Raw genomic sequence first — 25,626 nt, 5'->3', positions numbered from 1 at the left:
AACAGAGATCATGATTTGAATTTTAAAATAGTTTACTGTACCCTTTGGCCCTTGTGACAAGAGCCGAAGGGTACAGTAAATCTGTATATGTATGGTTACGTCGTAGCTACCAATTCTGGCTTTAATACAACGTGGTGAAGGCGCCCTCGATTTACTGACGTCTCGTGAGAGCAGATTTAAAGCTCTCAACGCTCGTTTCGCGCACAATAGTGTCCTCAAGATGGTTCCAGTTAATAATTGTGGACACAAAGAATGAGTTTGAGTATTGCTGAGTTTTACTGGTGGGAATGTCAAAGCACCTAGTATTGTTCCTCACTTGTTTTTCCACTTTGTTTGTTGCCTGGTAATTTTCAAACTTTTTCGCTGTGATGGTTCGTCTTGGTCTGGCTGATTTTAAAAAGTCGTCTGGATCGATAGCAGGTACCAATCCCTCAACCACCTTGTACAAAAATATAAGTTTTTGGCTAGTGCGTCTGGGCTTTTAGTTCTTGAAGTTCCAGTTTGGTGAGCATGTCTGTTACGCAGCCATCTTCTCTGGTTTTGTAGTCGCCTGTTATAAAGCGTGCTGCTTGTCGTTGTATACACTCCAGTTTGTTTGCATCTATTATACTGTAGGGGTCCCATACTGTTGCCGCATATTCCATTGTTGATCTAACTAAGGCAATGTAAGCCGTTTTCTTACATTCCTGTGGGCAGTATCTTAAATTCCTTCTGAGGGAGCCAAGGGTTGAACTTGCCTTTTTTGCAACATTTGTTATGTGTGTGCTCCACTTCAGGTCTTCCGATATCTGCACTCCTAAGTATGGGTTGTTTTGAACTTGTTGGAGTATCTGGCCGTTGAGTGAGTAGAATCTCTGGCTTTTGTTTTTGATGCTCAGGATGTAGCATTTTTTAGCGTTAAATCGCATACCCCATTTATTTGCCCAATCTTCTATGTTTGCTAGGTCTTCTTGCAACAGTTTGTGGTCTTTTTCTGTTTTGATGGTTCTATAAAGTAAGCAGTCATTGGCGAACAGCCGTACTGATGACTTGACAGTGTCAAATGTTGTGATTGTAACTTGGTACCCCTGGCACCCCTGGCACATTAAACCAACACTTTACCAAGTTAGTTTTACACTGTTACAGTTATGGAGGGTGTTAAAATTAAAGGCAAGGGGAAACTACAATAAAGTTTAGTTAAGCATCGTCTGTGATCAACAAAGTGTGGGTTCTACTTCAGTACTTGGTCTTTATATTGACTTTAATCTTTGTTAATGTGCATTTTGTAAATTCATATGCATTGATTTAGTATATGTGTCGGTATCACATTAATCTTCAGTGGAAATTGTGCATTAATAATACAAAACTCTGTGTTAAAATACTGAAAAAATGTTTGAAGTTTACCTTAACAACCATCCAGCTTTAGATTTATTTAGATCACGTCTGTTCTCGTAAATTACCGAGAAATTTACTGTATTTTCATTGGCTAACGAAAAGAGGCACCTGTGGGGAGTTGTATCAAACTAAGTTATTTAGAGATTGTTCTCTCCTGGAACCCTATTAAAACCAACCATAAACCTAAATACATAATTTTTCAAGACACACAACAACGCACTAAAATACTTAAAAATTATACAGTTTTGTAATATTAATGTAAAGTTATTGTAAACAAATGTAAATTTATTAATAAAGTATTTCTTTCATGATTTTATAGAGTCATTCCAGTGTCGAAACCGAGTGGGAAGGGGGATGTTTCAGGGTCAGAACTGACCTTTTCTGATGATTATTGCTTTTGATTATAGGGACATGTATTTAAGTCAAGAGGTCCAAGGACACAGTTATCGTCCTTTGGTTTTCATTGTCTACGAATATAGTCCCTCGTGTAAACAGTGTATAACTTGCATGTTTTATTTGATACACTTTCCCAATTTATTTCTTGATATTAAATGCATGAAATATTAAGTAGGGGGATGTAATTACATGTCAAAAAAATTTTGGTGCTGAGTCTTTATGTTAATTAGTGAATTGGTCCAGTTCTAAAAGGTCAAATTTTATCACATCTGAAGCTGTCAAACTGAATTGTACACCCCCTTAACACAAAATTGTCAATATTTTGAGTTAGAGCTGGTAGAAGTCTCTATAATTTTGATATTATTTGTCTCACTGGTAGTACACTACACTGTAAAAATCTTTTTGAGAAAGAGCAGGTGCGAATTTTTTAATTTTAATTTATTGTCTTAAAGAAATGCACTACAAAATTACTGTGTTCTCGGGCCAAGAGCTGTTCTAATTAACCATTGAGATGACTTTATAGACCAGGGTAGATAAGTCTTCACACTTGCAATCATAAATCAAGTACTTACAGACTTGGGGTAATTGTAATTGTAATCGTTAATCAGCTGTAATTGATTACAATTTTCCAAGTAATCATTGTAACCATTAATCAGCCAAAGATCTGATTACATGTAATTTAATTTAATCAATTACTTTTTAAAATGCCCTGTAATCCTGATTACTTTATGATTACATTCTGATTACAATGAAAAAAATCTTGAACTATGTTTATGGTCAATAAATGAACCTTTTTTGTTCTTCTTACAGAATGAATATTCAACAAGTTAAGATAGTTTGGTTTACTTTATAAAGCATGTTTATAATTGATTTGTATACTTCAGTAAAGAATAAACTGTTACAGTATTTCAAAGTCATCATTAGCCTAAGAAGAGACATGTAATACAATTTTATGTCTCTAGTAAAAGATACTGTACATATATTGATTATATTCACAATTTAAAGATGCACATATATATTTGGTTAAAAAGTATTATATTTCAGTAATATTATACTTTTCTTTAACCCTGGATTATAAACATTGTTAACATTGTGATTTTTGTCAACTCTGAATTGACAGGAAGGAAACCAATTAAGGTTTGTTTTTATTGCCATTTCCAATTGAGTATACAAAACGTAGCTGTAGGACAATATATAAAATAAAAGATTAATCAGACATGTGAAAATTTATCTAATTAGCACAAACTAAATTAAAAGTTGGACAAATATCTTGTTTAAAATAAGTAAATGTTAGTATGTACTTGGACTGGACATGTAAAATGCATTGATTTATAGTATTGTATTTTGTTAACAATTTGTTTAAACAATTCTATTAAAATTTTACATATATTTTATCTGGTTACTTTATTTAATTCATATTTTAACTTTCATAACTGCACCTTAAAATACATATAAAGTCTGGAAGAGGTCAGAAGACAAACAGCAAACTCTTTATAAAGCCAAGTTCAATTGAAGTCAAAATAATTCAGAGTTCAATGATGATAAAGTGTAATGGGTGACACAATGTTCATGTATATATGTAGTGAACTTGTGTGGTTTATTAAATAGATGAAGTTTGAGGTTGTCATTTTATAATATTTATACAAAACAAAGTCCTTTTGAAAAAATGCTATAGTTATATTAAATGTTGATTCATTCACATCATTCAAAATGTTTGTTTGTTTATTCATTGTAATCAGATGTAATCATGATTACTTTGCCAATGTAATCATTAATTTAATCATACACTTTCAGAAATGATGTAATCGTTAATTTAATTTAATCGTACAAATGACAAAGTAATTGTAATTTAATCAATTACATTGAAAGTAATCGGACCCATCTCTGAGTACTTATAAACAGTTATTAGTAATGTACTATTGCTTGATTTATTTTGGTGTATTTTCAATCAACTGGTGTTAGGAGTTATTGTCCTCTAATTTTATTTGTTTTACAACTTTTGTGATTTTCTGGCTATTAATTTGAGAAGTATATAAGGAACTATAAAAGCTAAAAAGGATCTATAAATTAGGCGAACTAATATAATTAATGGATGGACTAGAATTGTAACCTTTGAAATTGTTGTCGCGCACTAAAACCCCCATGGGCACTTTCAAAAGTTGGCAGGTATAGGACTTATAACTGGAAAAATTGCTAATAAATGATGATTTTTTACCAATTCTAAATTCTAAATATATTTTGAATCTTTTTGAGTCCAAAAATAGATAGCACAAAAAAACTGTACCAAGCAAAAATTACCAGCAAGACAAAAGAAGAAATTGTTAATCAACTCCTTATTGGGGAAATTGTTCAAAATGAGTTTACAGTTTTCTATTTAGATTATTCCCCTGGTGCATCTAGATCAATAAAATTTAGAATGGAAAAGGGGAATGTGTCAAAGAGACAACAACTCGACAAAGAGCAGCAGAAAACAATCGAAGGCCACCAATGGATCTTCAATACAGCTAGAAAATCCCGTACCGGCAGCTGTGCTTCAGCTGGCCACTAAACTTACATTTCAGTCACTTTGAGTATTCTAAGGTTGGTGCTTCATTTCTATTGTACAAATGTATTATCTAAGATATTGTCCAATGTATCAATAGTAGTTTTAAATTTTAGGTGATTGCATTGTTTTTCATGTCATTCCTCTGTCATATGATTGTTCAATTTTAAATATTCATTGACTATAAAACATATCAACTATGTTTGTGCCAGACCAGGAGTGTCTGAGTCTGTAGTCCAATAATTGCTTTTTTCTTCTGGCTATAGGTTTCACAATTTATATATATGTAATTTGTTATGCTCGGTCAAGGATTTCAGCTGTGTCATTGTAGTGGACACACGCTCTACAGAAGCAAAACAACTATAATGAATACATGATGGCAGTAAATTGCAACAAGAAAAGGAAAAAATACTATTTGGAGACTAATATTACTATGTTTATTTCATTCTGTGTGTTCAAACATCTTTTGGCATCTATTTCTAAGAGTGACAGAGTTATTCTATCTGACAACTAGAATGTAAAATGTTGGTTAAAGGCCATTACATATGTTACATAGATTTAAATACCCTTGACAAACCCATATACCAGATATCTTGTATAGTTTCTGACGAACAGTGTGATGAGGTCAAGATCAGGAGACAACATACATACCGTACACATTTTATATAAAGGTGAAGGAATGGAAAAGATATTGAGGTCATCAATTAACAATATGAAAATAACCTGGTATGATGTGGTTAGACAACAAACACTAAGTACCAGTATAAGAGAACTGACAGTTACTGCAAGCTAGTTTTAAAAACCCAATTCTAACTAGTAAATAAACTATATTTCTCTGATTAGAATATCAATCACACCACCTCCAGCAGATTTAGTATAAGATGTCATAAGGAGTCTCAGATAAGCAAGACCTTTTGCAATGCAAAATCTAGTATTGACAGGATGTTTAAAATATATATAAAAAGTTTGCTGTTCTGTCAACAGAAAACTCCTTCAAAAGTAATTCCTAAGTCACGCTGTACTTTTCATAAAAAATTGGATAAAAGAGGGGCATCCATGAGAAACTTGAAAATACATAATTGTATTTAATCAATCTTTAATGTGTTTTAATAATTAGGTATGCAAATAAATACAAAATATTCTCTCACAGAGTACAATCAATAAATCAATTCATTTTAGTATTTGATATTCAAAAAACATAAACATATAATTCTTATAAAAAACATAACAAATGATCACATCATTTTCTATAAAAAATACTTCAAAAGTAAACACAAATAAAATTTTTGTGAACCTGACTTAACATAATTCCACACTAGCTTAGATTTAACTAGCTCATTGCTGCTGACATTTGCATGACTACATGTCTAGCCTTACACATAACACTAATGCATGTATAATGTTTTTATTAGGAGATAATAGTTTATTTTGGGGTCTTACAATCTGATCAAACAGTATATAACCATGTTGGATGTCCACACTTTCAGGATTTAATTATTGCGAAGAAAATAAAACCTTTCCCTAGAATAAGTTGTTGCTTAGGCAGCAACCATTTGATTTTTTGGGGGGGCTATGGTTTTTTTTGGAAAAAAAAGTTTGTTTCCAGGTTTTGGTGAAAAAAAAAAATTGTTTTGGACCCTGAGAAAAAAAAATTGTTTGTTTCACCCTCAGCTGCCACTATATGTAATGCTAAAATTGAAAGAAAAAAATTGTTTTCGGTTTGTCGCTTAAAAAATAGATTGTTCTTCGCCGAAGGCAAAAAAAGAGTTTGCACAGAAAAAAAAACCATAGCCCCCCCCCAGAAAATCAAATGGTTGCTGCCTTACCTGGCCATTTACATTTTAAGAAATTTTTAATTATTGCAAAGACAATAAAACCGTTCCCCAGAGAATCACTTGTTGTTTACCTAACACTTTTTGCAAAGCGAAATGTCCCATTAAAAATTACAACAGCTTTTGTTCTCTATGGTAAAACACCAATCTGGTTAATTTCTTGATTTACCCCCAAAAAAGAAATTTGCTATCATAAAAATGATAATTTTTACAAAAATGACAACTTCTATACAACATATTATTGTGGAAATACACAGGTACTAGCTTGTTACAGAAGAAATAAATAACTTATCTTTTAAATCAAATCAATCACGCTTTTCTAGAAATTAGTCCTCTATTTTTAAGTTTAACACATTTTTACATATATCATCCTAAATACCTTGATTATTTAGTTTTACAGAAAATCTAAAATTCAGAATGCAACTGTAAACCATTATTTACAAGCTATAACCAATAATAAAAGATATCCAGCATTATTATATGATCTTCAATCATAGAAATAAGTGCCAATGAAATATGTCAATTTAGCCTTAAATTACCAAGAATCCAGACAAATTCAAAATGGTAACTATCCTTTTATTATCAGATGAGATCAATATGAAAAGTGCAGAGAAAAACATACAATAAATTCAGTCTTTAAAAATAATATGTTGAATAATTCTAATATATCATGTAAAACAAACTAGTTTACAAGGAAAACAGTAAAATTGTATCAGTAACTTTTTGTTATATGATTTGTTATTGTTTTAAACATAGATCCAGTGTAAATGGCTCTTATAAATAATTATTTTATCCACATTTATCTATGGTGACTCTGTCTAATAGTCTAAACTCATCAGTAAAGCTGTTCCTCTCTTGACCCAATGATCAGGTGATTTTTCTCCTGCTTTCATATCCACCCCTACAATGAAGGATGACCTCTCTCCACTCCCTGCTCTATTGGGGTAGTAATAACATGGACATGTGTATATTCCTGTAATAGATAAAGTTCAAGATTTACTTTGACTTAGGGTTTACTCCAACCCTACAATGAAGGATGACCTCTCTCCACTCCCTGCTCTGTTGGGGTAGTAATAACATGGACATGTGTATATTCCTGTAATAGATAAAGTTCAAGATTTACTTTGACTCAGGGTTTACTCCACCCCTACAATGAAGGAGGACCTCTCTCCACTCCCTGCTCTATTGGGGTAGTAATAACATGGACATGTGTATATTCCTGTAATAGATAAAGTTCAAGATTTACTTTGACTTAGGGTTTACTCCAACCCTACAATGAAGGATGACCTCTCTCCACTCCCTGCTCTGTTGGGGTAGTAATAACATGGACATGTGTATATTCCTGTAATAGATAAAGTTTCAGATTTACTTTGACTCAGGGTTTACTCCAACCCTACAATGAAGGATGACCTCTCTCCACTCCCTGCTCTGTTGGGGTAGTAATAACATGGACATGTGTATATTCCTGTAATAGATAAAGTTTCAGATTTACTTTGACTCAGGGTTTACTCCAACCCTACAATGAAGGATGACCTCTCTCCACTCCCTGCTCTGTTGGGGTAGTAATAACATGGACATGTGTATATTCCTGTAATAGATAAAGTTCAAGATTTACTTTGACTCAGGGTTTACTCCACCCTACAATGAAGGAGGACCTCTCTCCACTCCCTGCTCTGTTGGGGTAGTAATAACATGGACATGTGTATATTCCTGTAATAGATAAAGTTTAAGATTTACTTTGACTCAGGGTTTACTCCACCCTACAATGAAGGAGGACCTCTCTCCACTTCCTGCTCTGTTGGGGTAGTAATAACATGGACAAGTGTATATTCCTGTAATAGATAAAGTTCAAGATTTACTTTGACTCAGGGTTTACTCCACCCCTACAATGAAGGAGGACCTCTCTCCACTCCCTGCTCTGTTGGGGTAGTAATAACATGGACAAGTGTATATTCCTGTAATAGATAAAGTTCAAGATTTACTTTGACTCAGGGTTTACTCCACCTCTACAATGAAGGAGGACCTCTCTCCACTCCCTGCTCTGTTGGGATAGTAATAACATGGACAAGTGTATATTCCTGTAATAGATAAAGTTCAAGATTTACTTTGACTCAGGGTTTACTCCACCTCTACAATGAAGGAGGACCTCTCTCCACTCCCTGCTCTGTTGGGGTAGTAATAACATGGACAAGTGTATATTCCTGTAATAGATAAAGTTTAAGATTTACTTTGACTCAGGGTTTACTCCACCTCTACAATGAAGGAGGACCTCTCTCCACTCCCTGCTCTGTTGGGGTAGTAATAACATGGACAAGTGTATATTCCTGTAATAGATAAAGTTCAAGATTTAGATTGACCCAAGGTTCACTCTACTCCCCCTTTAATGATGATCTGTCTACAATCTTTGCATAATTATTAAATATAGGTTTACAAGCACTTTTAAATAAAAATTATTTATGAAGGCATTAATTTTAGATTTCACATTCATCCATTTATAATATAAATTTACCATGTAGCCCTACACTTTAATACAACGAATAACAAGAATGTGTCCATAGTACACGGATGCCCCACTCGCACTATCATTTTCTATGTTCAGTGGACCGTGAAATTGGGGTCAAAACTTTAATTTGGAATTAAAATTAGAAAGATCATATCATAGGGAACATGTGTACTAAGTTTCAACTTCATCAAAAACTACCTTGACCAAAAACTTAACCTGAACTTTGCACTATCATTTTCTATGTTCAGTGTACCATGAAATTGGGATCAAAACTATAATTTGGCATTAAAATTAGAAAGATCATATCATAGGGAACATGTGTATCAAGTTTTAAGTTGATTGGACTTCAGCTTCATCAAAAACTACCTCGACCAAAAACTTTAACCTGAAGCGAACGGACGAACGAACGAATGGACGAACAAACGGAGGCACAGACCAGAAAACATAATGCCCCTCTTCTCGTAGGTGGGGTATAAAAACAACAGACACCATGTAACAAAATCTAACAATAATTTGAAGAATTATAACAGATAGTTACCTTTTGCTGACTTTTTCTTGTTTTCCACCGGTTTGAAATGAATGGTTGGAACAGGACATACTAACTCCATAGGCTTGGCTTCTACTAAACAAGAATTCTTCATGTCCCAACCGGCTCCTTGTAGGAATAAACCTTTCACATAGACACCATCCTACAGTACACATAAAACAGTAACTTAAAACAGTACACATAAAACAGACTTTTAGGTAAGATAATTAAATGAGCTCAAAAATATGACTGAAAAAGAAACCAGTGATTCTTAGTCATATCTGTGTGCTGTTTTGTCTTAAGTTGAGCGTAAAAAGGAATTACAACTTTAAGATTTTTTAAAATTGATATTTTGGGAATAAAACAGCCAATTTATTTTGATCAAAAGCACTTACAAATATGCATTTGGGAAACATTAAATTATAAGTCGACAGCTCTACTCCTTTTCAAAACTTGATTGAACTCTTGTATTACATAACAAAACATATCAAATTTTGCAACGTTAATCAACATGATCAAGCTTAAAAACATTACCAAATCAATAGTATGACAGCTTTTTTCAATTAGTTGAATGTGTATGAGCTTTCTGATTTGAATTTTCCTGGGAGATCAGTATTTTTGTCATTTTACCTTTTACATGGCTCTTGTATTGTTAATTTTGTACTTTTTCTACATGAGTTAGTTTTTATTTTGCATTTTATAATAAATATGTAAAAAGACTATGTTTCATCTCTATTATTTCTTAACTCACACAAATTATGATGGTGTCTTCAATATTCTTATACATTATACCTTACCTTTGGTGGTCCTATAATGTTTTCATCACTGACAGTCATAATGCTGAACTCCCAAGACAAAGTATCAATTGACACCTATAATGATAATACACTAAAATAAAGCACGGACAGCTATAATGCTGAACTCCCAAGAAAAAGTATCAATAGACACCTATAATATAGATAATACACTAAAATAAAATCACTGACAGCTATAATGTTGAACTCCCAAGACAAAGTATCAATAGACACCTATAATATAGATAATACACTAAAATAAAATCACTGACAGCTATAATGTTGAACTCCCAAGACAAAGTATCAATAGACACCTATAATGATAATATGTAACGGTTTATTTCTTCCTCTGTGATATTTTATCCTGAGGATAGTTTGTCACGGTAAATTTTTTCCAGGCATGGTATTTCACAGGTAGAATTTTTCCAGAGGAGTGAAAATCTATCTGTGTTATTCGGATAGTGTGTACGGGTATATATTTACCGTATCATATTTCACAGAACCTTGTGAAATATAGTCCCATTAACTAGTATGTAAGTTACTTGCAATCAATATATACCTGACTTTAATTATAAAATGTTTCACAAAGGTAGAACAAATTTGCATAATTTATCAAAGGGAGGTAATTATGAGCAATTTATATTTAAAGATATTAATATAGCATATTCCTGAATCTATTTCATAGTGAAATTTTTCCTTGAATCTTATTTTTTATATATTCATTTATATAACAAGATGACTTACAACATGAATTTTTAATAAGACAGATAACATTTCACAGGTAAATACTATCCAGCTGTTAAAATTGCTTTTGTTCCAATATATTGTTATGCTAATAGTATGATTTATCTGATTTCCATATAATCAACAACAACATCTTTGTCCCCAGACTATTTATATAGTTAAAAATATTATCATAATCAAATTCTCCCATTACTGTTAACATTGGTAATGCAACTATATTTCAACATTTACCTTTTAATTATATTTGTACTGAGATCTGAAAACAACTCACTTTTACATGTATTTAACTTACCATATTTAATCATGATATTATTTCACAATTACGATCTTTGAAATAATTTCTGATTTTCTTTCTTACTTATAGTTTAATGATAATTTTTTTTTTAAAAGATTGATGTTTACTTGAATTTTTTTCAGGAATTTTTTTCAATGATAATTTGTGAAATAATTCCAATTATAATACATTGTTTTTTACAAAATAGGTTTAATTCAAATACACCATTATTATTTCATAGTATTTGTAATGGATAAGTTTTATCTAATAACTATTCAATAAGTTAACTACCCAGATATAATTTCACGGCAAAGGAAAAAATATCCCAGGGAAATATTTTCCTCCAGATAAAAAAATAACAACAACTACTGTGACATTTTTTCCTCCGGATCAAATTTCACCCGGATATAATTTTGCTTTACAAATACACTAAAATAAAATCACTGACAGCTATAATGTTGAACTCCCAAGAAGAAGTATCAATAGACACCTATAATGATAATACACTAAAATAAAATCACGGACAGCTATAATGCTGAACTCCCAAGACAAAGTATCAATAGAGACCTATAATATAGATAATACACTAAAATAAAATCACTGACAGCTATAATGCTGAACTCCCAAGACAAAGTATCAATAGACACCTATAATATAGATAATACACTAAAATAAAATCACTGACAGCTATAATGCTGAACTCCCAAGACAAAGTATCAATAGACACCTATAATATAGATAATACACTAAAATAAAATCACTGACAGCTATAATGCTGAACTCCCAAGACAAAGTATCAATAGACACCTATAATATAGATAATACACTAAAATAAAATCACTGACAGCTATAATGCTGAACTCCCAAGACAAAGTATCAATAGAGACCTATAATATAGATAATACACTAAAATAAAATCACTGACAGCTATAATGCTGAACTCCCAAGACAAAGTATCAATAGAGACCTATAATATAGATAATACACTAAAATAAAATCACTGACAGCTATAATGCTGAACTCCCAAGACAAAGTATCAATAGACACCTATAATATAGATAATACACTAAAATAAAATCACTGACAGCTATAATGCTGAACTCCCAAGACAAAGTATCAATAGAGACCTATAATATAGATAATACACTAAAATAAAATCACCGACAGCTATAATGCTGAACTCCCAAGACAAAGTATCAATAGACACCTATAATATAGATAATACACTAAAATAAAATCACGGACAGCTATAATGCTGAACTCCCAAGACAAAGTATCAATAGAGACCTATAATATAGATAATACACTAAAATAAAATCACTGACAGCTATAATGCTGAACTCCCAAGACAAAGTATCAATAGACACCTATAATGATAATACACTAAAATAAAATCACGGACAGCTATAATGCTGAACTCCCAAGACAAAGTATCAATAGAGACCTATAATATAGATAATACACTAAAATAAAATCACCGACAGCTATAATGCTGAACTCCCAAGACAAAGTATCAATAGACACCTATAATATAGATAATACACTAAAATAAAATCACTGACAGCTATAATGCTGAACTCCCAAGACAAAGTATCAATAGACACCTATAATATAGATAATACACTAAAATAAAATCACCAACAGCTATAATGCTGAACTCCCAAGACAAAGTATCAATAGAGACCTATAATGATAATACACTAAAATAAAATCACCAACAGCTATAATGCTGAACTCCCAAGACAAAGTATCAATAGACACCTATAATGATAATACACTAAAATAAAATCACTGACAGCTATAATGCTGAACTCCCAAGACAAAGTATCAATTGACACCTATAATGATAATACACTAAAATAAAATCACCGACAGCTATAATGCTGAACTCCCAAGACAAAGTATCAATAGACACCTATAATGATAATACACTAAAATAAAATCACTGACAGCTATAATGCTGAACTCCCAAGACAAAGTATCAATTGACACCTATAATGATAATACACTAAAATAAAATCACTGACAGCTATTATGCTGAACTCCCAAGACAAAGTATCAATAGACACCTATAATATAGATAATACACTAAAATAAAATCACTGACAGCTATAATGCTGAACTCCCAAGACAAAGTATCAATAGACACCTATAATATAGATAATACACTAAAATAAAATCACCGACAGCTATAATGCTGAACTCCCAAGACAAAGTATCAATAGAGACCTATAATATAGATAATACACTAAAATAAAATCACCGACAGCTATAATGCTGAACTCCCAAGACAAAGTATCAATAGACACCTATAATATAGATAATACACTAAAATAAAATCACTGACAGCTATAATGCTGAACTCCCAAGACAAAGTATCAATAGACACCTATAATATAGATAATACACTAAAATAAAATCACTGACAGCTATAATGCTGAACTCCCAAGACAAAGTATCAATAGACACCTATAATATAGATAATACACTAAAATAAAATCACCAACAGCTATAATGCTGAACTCCCAAGACAAAGTATCAATAGAGACCTATAATGATAATACACTAAAATAAAATCACCAACAGCTATAATGCTGAACTCCCAAGACAAAGTATCAATAGAGACCTATAATATAGATAATACACTAAAATAAAATCACCGACAGCTATAATGCTGAACTCCCAAGACAAAGTATCAATAGACACCTATAATGATAATACACTAAAATAAAATCACTGACAGCTATAATGCTGAACTCCCAAGACAAAGTATCAATTGACACCTATAATGATAATACACTAAAATAAAATCACTGACAGCTATTATGCTGAACTCCCAAGACAAAGTATCAATAGACACCTATAATATAGATAATACACTAAAATAAAATCACTGACAGCTATAATGCTGAACTCCCAAGACAAAGTATCAATAGACACCTATAATGATAATACACTAAAATAAAATCACCGACAGCTATAATGCTGAACTCCCAAGACAAAGTATCAATAGAGACCTATAATATAGATAATACACTAAAATAAAATCACCGACAGCTATAATGCTGAACTCCCAAGACAAAGTATCAATAGACACCTATAATGATAATACACTAAAATAAAATCACTGACAGCTATAATGCTGAATTCATAAGACAAGGTATCAATAGACACCTATAATATAGATAATACACTAAAATAAAATCACTGACAGCTATAATGCTGAACTCCCAAGACAAAGTATCAATAGAGACCTATAATATAGATAATACACTAAAATAAAATCACTGACAGCTATAATGCTGAACTCCCAAGACAAAGTATCAATAGACACCTATAATATAGATAATACACTAAAATAAAATCACTGACAGCTATAATGCTGAACTCCCAAGACAAAGTATCAATAGACACCTATAATGATAATACACTAAAATAAAATCACGGACAGCTATTATGCTGAACTCCCAAGACAAAGTATCAATAGACACCTATAATGATAATACACTAAAATAAAATCACTGACAGCTATAATGCTGAACTCCCAAGACAAAGTATCAATAGACACCTATAATATAGATAATACACTAAAATAAAATCACTGACAGCTATAATGCTGAACTCCCAAGACAAAGTATCAATAGACACCTATAATGATAATACACTAAAATAAAATCACGGACAGCTATTATGCTGAACTCCCAAGACAAAGTATCAATAGACACCTATAATGATAATACACTAAAATAAAATCACTGACAGCTATTATGCTGAACTCCCAAGACAAAGTATCAATAGACACCTATAATGATAATACACTAAAATAAAATCACTGACAGCTATAATGCTGAACTCCCAAGACAAAGTATCAATTGACACCTATAATGATAATACACTAAAATAAAATCACTGACAGCTATTATGCTGAACTCCCAAGACAAAGTATCAATAGACACCTATAATGATAATACACTAAAATAAAATCACTGACAGCTATAATGCTGAACTCCCAAGACAAAGTATCAATAGACACCTATAATATAGATAATACACTAAAATAAAATCACTGACAGCTATAATGCTGAACTCCCAAGACAAAGTATCAATTGACACCTATAATATAGATAAAACACTAAAATAAAATCACTGACAGCTATAATGCTGAACTCCCAAGACAAAGTATCAATAGACACCTATAATGATAATACACTAAAATAAAATCACTGACAGCTATAATGCTGAACTCCCAAGACAAAGTATCAATAGACACCTATAATGATAATACACTAAAATAAAATCACTGACAGCTATAATGCTGAACTCCCAAGACAAGGTATCAATAGACACCTATAATATAGATAATACACTAAAATAAAATCACTGACAGCTATAATGCTGAACTCCCAAGACAAAGTATCAATAGACACCTATAATATAGATAATACACTAAAATAAAATCACCGACAGCTATAATGCTGAACTCCCAAGACAAAGTATCAATAGACAGCTATAATATAAATAATACACTAAAATAAAATCACTGACAGCTATAATGCTGAACTCCCAAGACAAAGTATCAATAGACACCTATAATGATAATACACTAAAATAAAATCACTGACAGCTATAATGCTGAACTCCCAAGACAAAGTATCAATAGACACCTATAATATAGATAATACACTAAAATAAAATCACCGACAGCTATAATGCTGAACTCCCAAGACAAAGTATCAATTGACACCTATAATATAGATAATACACTAAAATAAAATCACTGACAGCTATAATGCTGAACTCCCAAGACAAAGTATCAATAGACACCTATAATGATAATACACTAAAATAAAATCACCGACAGCTATAATGCTGAATTCATAAGACAAGGTATCAATAGACACCTATAATATAGATAATACACTAAAATAAAATCATGGACAGCTATACTTCTAATTTCTCACAACTAACAGAGGTGCAAATGTTTAAAAATAATCAATTCATCTACAATAATGATAAAAAATCTTTTAAAAAGACAAGAAACAGGGATTGAAAACCTTCTTACATTTTTTTTTAATCCATCTGCAAAGTTCTTATACAAGGAGGAAAAGCAATCAAAGCACACAAGCGCTATATAGACAATTGCCATAGAGTCAAAGTTTTTTGTGACTTCAATGAATAATCAAATTGCTAAACTGTTTAAAATAATATATATTTAATATAAATATATTGGTGATTGGTGTAGCATATACTCTTACATTATTTGGCTGATGTTTGTACTACAGCAGTCAAGAAATCAGAAGGCAAAGTAAAGCCTGGTATCCATTATATTATTGATTGTTGTTGCATAAATACACTTACATTGTTTTGTCTAGCTGATGTTTGTAGTACTGCAGTCAGGAAACCAGTAGGCAAAGTAAAACCTGGTATCCAGTATATAAAAGGGGGATTTGCTCTTTTGGACCATTTTGAAAGCTGTTCTACCCTAACAACAAGGTCTCTGGTCCATGAAGCTAATGGCTTAAGTGATGGGTAAGCCTATAAAAATAATCTCTAAATTAAAATATGACATTTTACTCACTTGATACAAATATAAGTACAAGAAGCTGAATCAACTCTCGTCCAACTATGTTTTTCAAACCAAAATAGCTGCCTTTTGAATGCAAATCATAGGTTCACTTAGAAGTATAATAATTCTGAATAATAGCATGGCATGAAAGAATTATTTTTTTAATGGATAAAAACATAAAAGTTAGTGAGTTTTGGGTATATGTAACTGCAGAAAGTATGATTATATCTTTTAAATCTTCACAATATATCTACTGATTCTGATTGGTTAATTATGTCTTAGATAATGCTTGTTCATATATCTATATTGCTTCCAGTTTAAAAGATATATCACATGAAAACTGTTGAGAAATTTTCACTTTTTTATCGACTCTTCTACTTTAAAGTAAAACAAAACTAAACAAACCTTAAGCCAAGTGGGTGGAACTCGGCCATCAAATATGCACTGGAATGTATTCTCCAACTCCATTGTCATCACAACTAAGCCTTTAATACCTTGCTCTAAATTTGTCAGAGCTGTTCTGATTATTCCCATTAAAGTATTGTATCTCTCAATCTGGATAAAAAATAAGTTTGGTGTCACTATTAACTTATTGTCAAGAATTAAAAGGTTTTTTTTTTTTTTTTTTACATCTACCTTAAGCATCAGGAAGCAATGTTTTTTTTTAGAATAAATATCCTACTATTCAAGCTACAGTTTTCCCTATACAAAGATGTGTTCTTACCTTTAGCATACTTATTATTCTTTATACAGCATTCTTAACAGTAAACTACTCAATCACATTAGGTTTTTAAATTTTTTGATTCACAAATCTCACACCAACTTTTTTGACAATCTACACTTTAAAATTGAGAATTGAAATGGTGAATGTGTCAAAGAGACAACAACCCGACCATAGAAAAACAACAGCAGAAGGTCACCAACAGGTCTTCAGTGTAGCGAGAAATTTCCGCACCTGGAGGCGTCCTTTAGCTGGCCCCTAAACAAATACATATTTATACTAGTTCAGTGATAATGAACGCCATACTAATTTCCAAATTGTACACAAGAAACTAAAATTAAAATAATACAAGACTAACAAAGGCAAGAGGCTCCTGACTTGGGACAGGTGCAAAAATGAGATGGGGTTAAACATGTTTATGAGATCTCAACCCTCCCACTATACCTCTAGCCAATGTAGAAAAGTAAACGTATAACAATACGCACATCTAAAATTCAGTTCAAGAGAATTCTGAGTCTGATGTCAGAAGATGTAACCAAAGAAAATAAACAAAATGACAATAATACATAAATAACAACAGACTACTAGCAGTTTCCTTGTCCTCAGTTTTTCATTTGTAAGATAAATAAATCTTCGCTATTGCTATTGTGACGACATGGACGAAAGTGAAATTTTCAAATTTAAAGTGTCAGGCTTAATGTGTTCTCAATAACATGACAATACCACTCAAATTATAGGGGGTCATGCTTAAAGTGAATATCTTAATCTGAAAAGATGGAGAACTTCCAATAAATACCAGGATGAAGAACAGCAATAAAAGTCCCTTTTCTTTGATATACAGTTATATTAATAACACAATCAAAAGATATATCACTCTTACTTCCTGCAATAATACAATGTTGATTGGTCTGTGATCACTCTCAAGAATCTTTACTGTTCCTTCATAATCCATATCATCTGGGATCTGTTTATAGATATTGGCAGCCAGGTTCAATACCTAAAAAGTAAAGAATCATCCAGGATCTACTTATTTAAATATAGACTAAATAAATGTCCCAAATCAGGAGCCTGAAGTACAGTGATTGTCCTATATTCATGTCTGCAATATTTGTTTTTCATAAAATGTTTTATTATAAATTAGGCTGTTAGTTTCTTTTTTTCAGTCTTTTCACTTTTCTGTGGAAAGACCTATTGGTTTTCTTCTGTTTATTATTATTATTATTTTTTTTCTTCTTCTTCCACCACTTTTTTCTGTTGGTATGTTTTTGTTTCGCAATATGTCGCTTAGATTTTTTACATATGATATTGAACAGTTATTACGAATTTGAAACTGACCCTGTTAAGCTGAACACTTTTTAATATTTTTTTATTGTTCGAGTTATCTCCCCAAACAGTTTTTCTTGTGTACAAATCTCCTTCACAACCGTTAAAAATAATGACTAAATTATTTCACCAATTTGCTCGTTATATCTTCAGGTTCTTACAAATAATTTTGACCAAAGAGGTCAGGAGACTACATATGGGAGTTATTTCCCCTTTTGTAGTTTTAATAAGAAATTTTTTGTTGTAGCTTGTAAACCATAAGTGATAAAGACCTATGGTCTTTTGATTTGAGATCCTTGGTCCAAAAAAAAAGAAAGAAAAAAGAGTGTCAAAGGTTAAGGTCATTTCTAAATTTGGGATTTTGGCTTATTTTCACCACTTTTGAAATACAATACAAGATATCGACAACATATATTTGCTTAAATGTTAGTTGCAACATGTCCTGACACATAAATATTGATTTAAAGGGTTGGATTACATCAAATTAGAGTTTTCTCCCCTCTTTATTTAAAAATATGCATATGGTGATGTAACTCATGAACCAAATATAATTCAGATCTAGGGTTATTTTGATTTGAGGTCATTGGTTGATGACCTTGAAATTGAGCTCAAGGTCATAGGATGAATTGTCGTACTAGTTTTTGACCTTAGATTTTACCTCCTAATGAATAATAAAGCCACGGGACTTTTTGCGTTTAGTTGCAAGCCATGTGACCTTTAAAAAGAAACCTGTAGTGACCCTGTGTAAACCGTATTAGCTAAGTTTTTGTACTTTTTGAATGTAAAAGTATATAGTATAAAATTGACAATGGAAATGGGGAATGTGTCAAAGAGACAACAACCTGAACATAGAAAAAACAACAGCACAATGTCACAGAACTATATAGTTTTGGAATCAGTGTCAATTAAACAGTTAAATAATACCGGTAGTAACCTTTTTCAAACCGAAAGTAACAAATTATCTCCCTTATCAATTTTTTTTTATATGGAAACCATATCTTTTTGGATCAGCATACTATTAGATATCATTTGACATTGTTAATGACATTTTAAACAGAATCTTTACTATTTTTACAACAGAATACTTGGGGTTTTTTTTTGGGGGGGGGGGGAACCCTTCAATTGTTCTCTGAACAATTGGTTTTGAATTTTCATTTGAATTGTTTCACATTTTTCATGTCTGGCCTTTTATAGCTTCTATACTGTTTTTGCATTGTTTAAGGCTGTACATTGACCTATAATTGCTTTGAAACTACAAATTGCTTTTAAACTACACTTATTTTTAAAACTGGTGGATAGTTATCTGATTGGCAATCATATCACATCTTGTCATTTTATATATCATATACATATAGATGCTTATATCTGTGTAATTTGGTCTCTAATGGATAGTTGTACCACTGCCAATCATATCACATCTTTTAATTTGCATAAGTAATGTCCTAATGTATTATTGTCTAAACCCTAACTTGTATACAAACTGCATACCTTATCCCCCTGTTTTCTTCACCTCTTATGAGTGATTTACACCAAGTAATGTCACCTAAACAAGCCCTGTTACTTATCCACCCAACCCTGTTTCTTTCCACTTCTTATGTGGACACAGTGGCTGAAAACTCAGTTATTCTTTGATCACATACCTTGTCTTCTCTGCTTTCTCCACTCCCTACAAGGGACACTGTGGGCTGTAGACTCAGCAATGTATCAAACATCATCTTAGTTTCCTGTATCTGTGACTGTATGTCAGCATTAGAATGTTGTCCGAAGGCCTCAGGGTGATCCACATTAGGTAACATACTCACATACTCTCTGTACACAGCTAAGGGACCATCTTTAGGTATGTAATAAGTCGGCAGGGAGGACAGTCTAAAATAAAATACAATTTATCCTTTTTTTTTCATCTAATGAGTTGAAGGACAACAACTAAATATATTTCAACTGAATTATAAAATAATAATGTTAATAACCATGCAATTCCAAGTCAAAGACAACTAAATACTGCAAAAATACTCAAATTAGCATGAACTAGTTAGGGTAGACATAAAAAAATTAATGAAGGATAAAAAACTATGTAAATTAAGTTTTTTATCCAACATTGAACTTTTGATGTCGTCCCTTACTAAAACTTGATAGGAATCTGGAAAAAAAATTACAAAATGAGGTCAAGGTCATGTGTCAAACTTAACAATGGAGGCTGTTTAAGAATCACTATCTGACCTTAGAAATAGTAAAATTAGTTTAAATTGTTCCATCCTTTTTTTAATTATGCTATATTTATTCACAATCATATTATATTATCACTTCAATGTAAAAATGTTACTTTTGGTCAAGTGAGGTTTAAAATCATTGATAAAACATAATATTGTTAGCTTCCTCTTGGAAATTGTAGTTGAAAATGTATCATAAGAGTCATTGAAAAGTTAACATTCATTGCCATACAAAACACTTACTGGTAAAATATTGTACTGATGACTCCATCTTGAAAATAATCATTTATATATGTCATCAACAGACGGCGATCCCAATCATCAGTCACATGACCTCCGTACACTATACCAGCCACTAAAAATTTCATTGCCTCCCAGGGTGTTTCCTCATAATGATCTAGATATATACACATCAAGTTCTCTGATACCTGAGGTAAAATAAAATACATGTTACAATGGAGATAAAAAAAAACAAACAGATCAAGTTTCTTGCTTCTTATGTGAAATTAATCACATTTTATGATGAAGATCTATATGACAATTAGTCCAATTTGATTGTTTAGATGAGAAGAAAATTATACTTCTTTTTTTTAACTGATGAGTTCATGTATTTTCTGAATTGTGATCTCCAAACTGTGTTTTATTTTCTTACCTCAAAATCTGAATCATTGAACTCGTAGAGAATATTCCATCCCAGCGTGAGGAACTTCTTTCTCTCTAACAGTAAGGAATGGAAGTAGCAGAGAGAAAACAGTAACTTTTTATACTTGTCTTGTTTTGGACATCTCTGGAACTGGGAGTCAGAAATGTTAGTGTACAATCTCTTCAAGTTGGCTTTCAGACCCTACAAATATGATATAAAAAATAATCATATAACTAATGCTTAAATGAATAAATTGTTAACCAGTATTTTTGATGTGTTATTTCCTTTGAAACATTCATAGTCAATAATGCAATTAAAGTTTATCCAGAGAAATAAATCATGCAATAAACGTATCTCCCTCTGGAATTACTTTAATTGCATACCTGATTACTCTGGAGTTACTTTAATTGCATAATTGATTACGTAGAGTTACTTTAATTGCATTATTGATAACTCTGAAGTTACTTTAATTGCAAGACAAGACAAGACAAGACAATATTTCATTAATAAACATATCTCCCTCTGGAGTTACTTCAATTGCATAATTGATTATGTTGAGTTACTTTAATTGCATAATTGATTATGTAGATTTACTTAAATTGTATAATTGATAACTCTAGAGTTGTTTTAATTGCATACTTGATTACACAGTTGATGCTTTAATTGATTAATTGATTACTCTGTAGTTACTTTATTTGCATAATTGATTTCCCTGAAGTAACTTTAATTGCATAATAATTCATTACTCTGGAGATGCTTTATTTGCATAAATGATTTCCCTGAAGTAACTTTAATTGCATAATAATTTATTACTCAGGAGATGCTTTAATTGCATAATTGATTACTCTAGAGTTACTTTAATTGATAATTTATAACTCTGGAGATGCATGATCAGGATATGGGCTACAACTAACTACTTACCTTAGGTGGTTCTGTTGTCATTTTAAGGCCAGTTTGTAGGATGGTTATTGGGAAGTCTGGATGAGGACTACTACTTAACCATAACCTGAATTCTGGGTGTGGCTCAGGTTTCTGAGTCTGGAATTGTTCTATAATCTTATGGAGATGTGGCATCCAGCTTAATGAAAGGTGGCAGTTAGCTAAAAATACCCAGTTACCCTAAAAATAAAAAAATAGTGACACATATGTTACAAACTTTAAAATATTGTTGAAACATCTATGTCTTGTTTGGGTAACTGCTTCATTATAATCACCCAAAAAGTGCATTGTCAGAAAAACACATAATATAAAAAAGAAGATGTGGCATGATTGCCAATGAAACTCTCCACAGGAGACATTAATGACACAGAAATTAACAACTATAGGTTACCATACCGCCTTCGACAATGAGCAAATCCCATACAGCATAGTCATCTATAATTGGCCTTGAAATGAATATGTAAAACAATTAAAAAGGGAAATCCTGTAACTATTAAACCATCTACTGTTATCTCATTTCCAGCAGCATGAATGTTTAACACTTTATTACATACCTCTATAATTCCTTCCTTGATGAGCCTGGTTGCTATTGGAGCTTGACCTTGTCCTAAAGACAGAGCATTGAAGTTGTTGGCCAGACCTTTAGATTCAGCAAGCTGTAGAAGGTGATTTGTTGGGTCCTGTAATAAAAGAATTAGCTAACTTTATGTTTATCTTATAAACATTTAAATAAAAAGGGGCACAACAATCAATAACCTTTTAATTGCCCTGGGCAATTTTGAGGTTATTGCATTTACAAAACCCAACATATTCATAACAAACATGTGATAAAAAAAGATATTCTTATATCTCAAAGAACAAAACCATATTGATTTAGTCTGACAATGATTAAACCAACAAGAGTATTAATCTTCTACCTTTACAATTTCAAATGTGCTAAAAATAAGTTAACATTTGTTTACTAATTTGAGAAAGTTTTTGTAAGTAGTAGGATACATGCTATAACTTACCGCCCCATTAGACAGAATAAATATTAGTGGTGTTTTGCAATTACAATCATCAATAACTTGGGACATATCTAGGGCTGGTGGCTCTGTGCATGCTATAACTTACCGCCCCATTAGACAGAATAAATATCAGAGGCGTTTTACAATTACAATCATCAATAACTTGGGACATATCTAGGGCTGGTGGCTCTGTGCATGCAGACTTTTTATATGTTCAGGTATTTCACATCCAATTTTTTATGGAAATATTCTTTATAAAGCACAAAGGTGTCAGTATTCACCTCATAAACTTACAAAACCTTTGAATAGACTTATTAAGAAGGGATATAATTACGATACTGTTGTCAAGTCATTAAAGATTGCATATTTTGGCGTTAATATTGAGTCACTGATAAGGTCTTTGCGTCGGAACTAAACACATTTATTCTAAAAACAGTTGTTGGCATGACACGGGTTATGTTCTTCTCATATATGTTATGATGGTATGATACTAAACCCCTTACGGGAAGGATTGTGCCTGATGTTCATATGATGAAATCATAATCTTTCAGTCAGTTTAATTGAAGTCTGGAGCTGGCATGTCAGTTAACTGCTAGTAGTCTGTTGTTATTTATGTATTATTGTCATTTTGTTTATTTTCTTTGGTTACATCTTCTGACATCAGACTCGGACTTCTCTTGAACTGAATTTTAATGTGCGTATTGTTATGCTTTTACTTTTCTACACTGGTTAGAGGTATAGGGGGAGGGTTGAGATCTCACAAACATGTTTAACCCCGCCGCATTTTTGCGCCTGTCCCAAGTCAGGAGCCTCTGGCCTTTGTTAGTCTTGTATTATTTAAATTTTAGTTTCTTGTGTACAATTTGGAAATTAGTATGGCGTTCATTATCACTGAACTAGTATATATTTGTTGAGGGGCCAGCTGAAGGACGCCTCCGGGTGCGGGAATTTCTCGCTACACTGAAGACCTGTTGGTGACCTTCTGCTGTTGTGTTTTTTTATTTTGGTCGGGTTGTTTATGACTTACCGCCCCATTAGACAGAATAAATATCAGAGGCGTTTTACAATTACAATCATCAATAACTTGGGACATATCTAGGGCTGGTGGCTCTGTACATGCTATAACTTACCGCCCCATTAGACAGAATAAATATCAGAGGTGTTTTACAATTACAATCATCAATAACTTGGGACATATCTAGGGCTGGTGGCTCTGTACATGCTATAACTTACCGCCCCGTTCGACAGAATAAATATCAGAGGCGTTTTACAATTACAATCATCAATAACTTGGGACATATCTAGGGCTGGTGGCTCTGTAAACTTTACACCAAGATGGTTCAAAATGAAGGTTGTACAACAGAATGACACACGATCTGGTCTCAAGGAACGGACAAATAACATTTTCTGTAATTCATTACATGCATTCTCCCATTCTCCTGTAATATAGACATCATCAGTGAGTAAAACACAATTTGAAAATTAATCTTGAGGATCATACATATGATATCTCTTTAATTCAATTCAGTTTTTATATCAAATATATCTCAAATACCTTTTTATCATTCTAGGTTTTATGTAAGAGTGAAGAACACAATGTCACTTATATCTATGTAAAAATTTCTCTAATTCTTTGGCAATTTCGTGCTTTCTGGATACATTGTTTCAAAATTTTAATCAATGTATGGCTGCCGATGATCTCAGTTGATTAAGTTGAAAGGACAAAGTTTTTGTCAGCTCTCAAGATGGATTGAAATGTGCTATCCGGTATTAAAGAAAATAACACCATTTCAGAATAGTCTAATCTTCAGAAATTGTTTGTTCAAGTTGTTTATTATGAAGATGCAAGATCGTTACGATCATTTATATATATATATAAAAATGGATCTGTCATAGAGTTGTCACTTGTTTAGACATACTTATATATATATATATATATATATATATACCAGGTGGTCGTGTGGTCTAGCGGGACGGCTGTAGTGCAGGCGATTTGGTGTCACGATATCACAGTAGCATGGGTTCGAATCCCGGCGAGGGAAGAACCAAAAATTTGCGAAAGCAAATTTACAGATCTAACATTGTTGGGTTGATGTTTAGACGAGTTGTATATATATATATATATATTGTTACGATTTAGTGATAGTATTATTAAATTAATGGAACTCTTGTTTTCCATAGTTTACAGTAGTTATTTTATGAGTCAGCTGTTTTTGTTTACGTTTTCGCAACGCT

General features: G+C 32.0%; 2 protein-coding genes across 5 annotated transcripts in view; both read right to left on the bottom strand.

The window, feature by feature from the left end:
• Positions 1-1,458, bottom strand: part of LOC134712723 (dynein axonemal heavy chain 2-like) — an 80,436-nt gene extending 78,978 nt beyond the window's left edge. For all 4 annotated transcript variants that reach the window (XM_063574552.1, XM_063574557.1, XM_063574556.1 and 1 more), the window contains exon 1: positions 1,384-1,458. The gene's annotated coding sequence lies outside the window, so the exon portion shown is untranslated. The remainder of the gene's footprint in view (positions 1-1,383) is intronic.
• A 4,679-nt stretch (positions 1,459-6,137) lies between these two features.
• The window catches only part of LOC134712724 (dynein axonemal heavy chain 2-like), a 92,237-nt gene continuing 72,748 nt past the window's right edge, over positions 6,138-25,626 (bottom strand). The window contains exons 69-80 of the mRNA XM_063574561.1: positions 24,625-24,830; positions 22,939-23,064; positions 22,367-22,564; positions 21,455-21,646; positions 21,046-21,230; positions 20,236-20,461; positions 18,153-18,269; positions 16,957-17,106; positions 16,344-16,520; positions 9,971-10,045; positions 9,186-9,336; positions 6,138-7,117 (exon numbers count right to left, since the gene is read on the bottom strand). Coding sequence (XP_063430631.1) covers positions 6,963-7,117; positions 9,186-9,336; positions 9,971-10,045; positions 16,344-16,520; positions 16,957-17,106; positions 18,153-18,269; positions 20,236-20,461; positions 21,046-21,230; positions 21,455-21,646; positions 22,367-22,564; positions 22,939-23,064; positions 24,625-24,830 — 1,958 coding nt within the window. The 3' untranslated portion in view covers positions 6,138-6,962. The remainder of the gene's footprint in view (positions 7,118-9,185; positions 9,337-9,970; positions 10,046-16,343; positions 16,521-16,956; positions 17,107-18,152; positions 18,270-20,235; positions 20,462-21,045; positions 21,231-21,454; positions 21,647-22,366; positions 22,565-22,938; positions 23,065-24,624; positions 24,831-25,626) is intronic.

This window comes from Mytilus trossulus, chromosome 3 (assembly GCF_036588685.1).
Source record: "Mytilus trossulus isolate FHL-02 chromosome 3, PNRI_Mtr1.1.1.hap1, whole genome shotgun sequence".
Taxonomy (NCBI): Eukaryota; Metazoa; Mollusca; class Bivalvia; order Mytilida; family Mytilidae; genus Mytilus; species Mytilus trossulus.
Note: the sequence above shows the minus strand (reverse complement) of the source record. Positions and strands in the feature narration are given on the sequence as shown.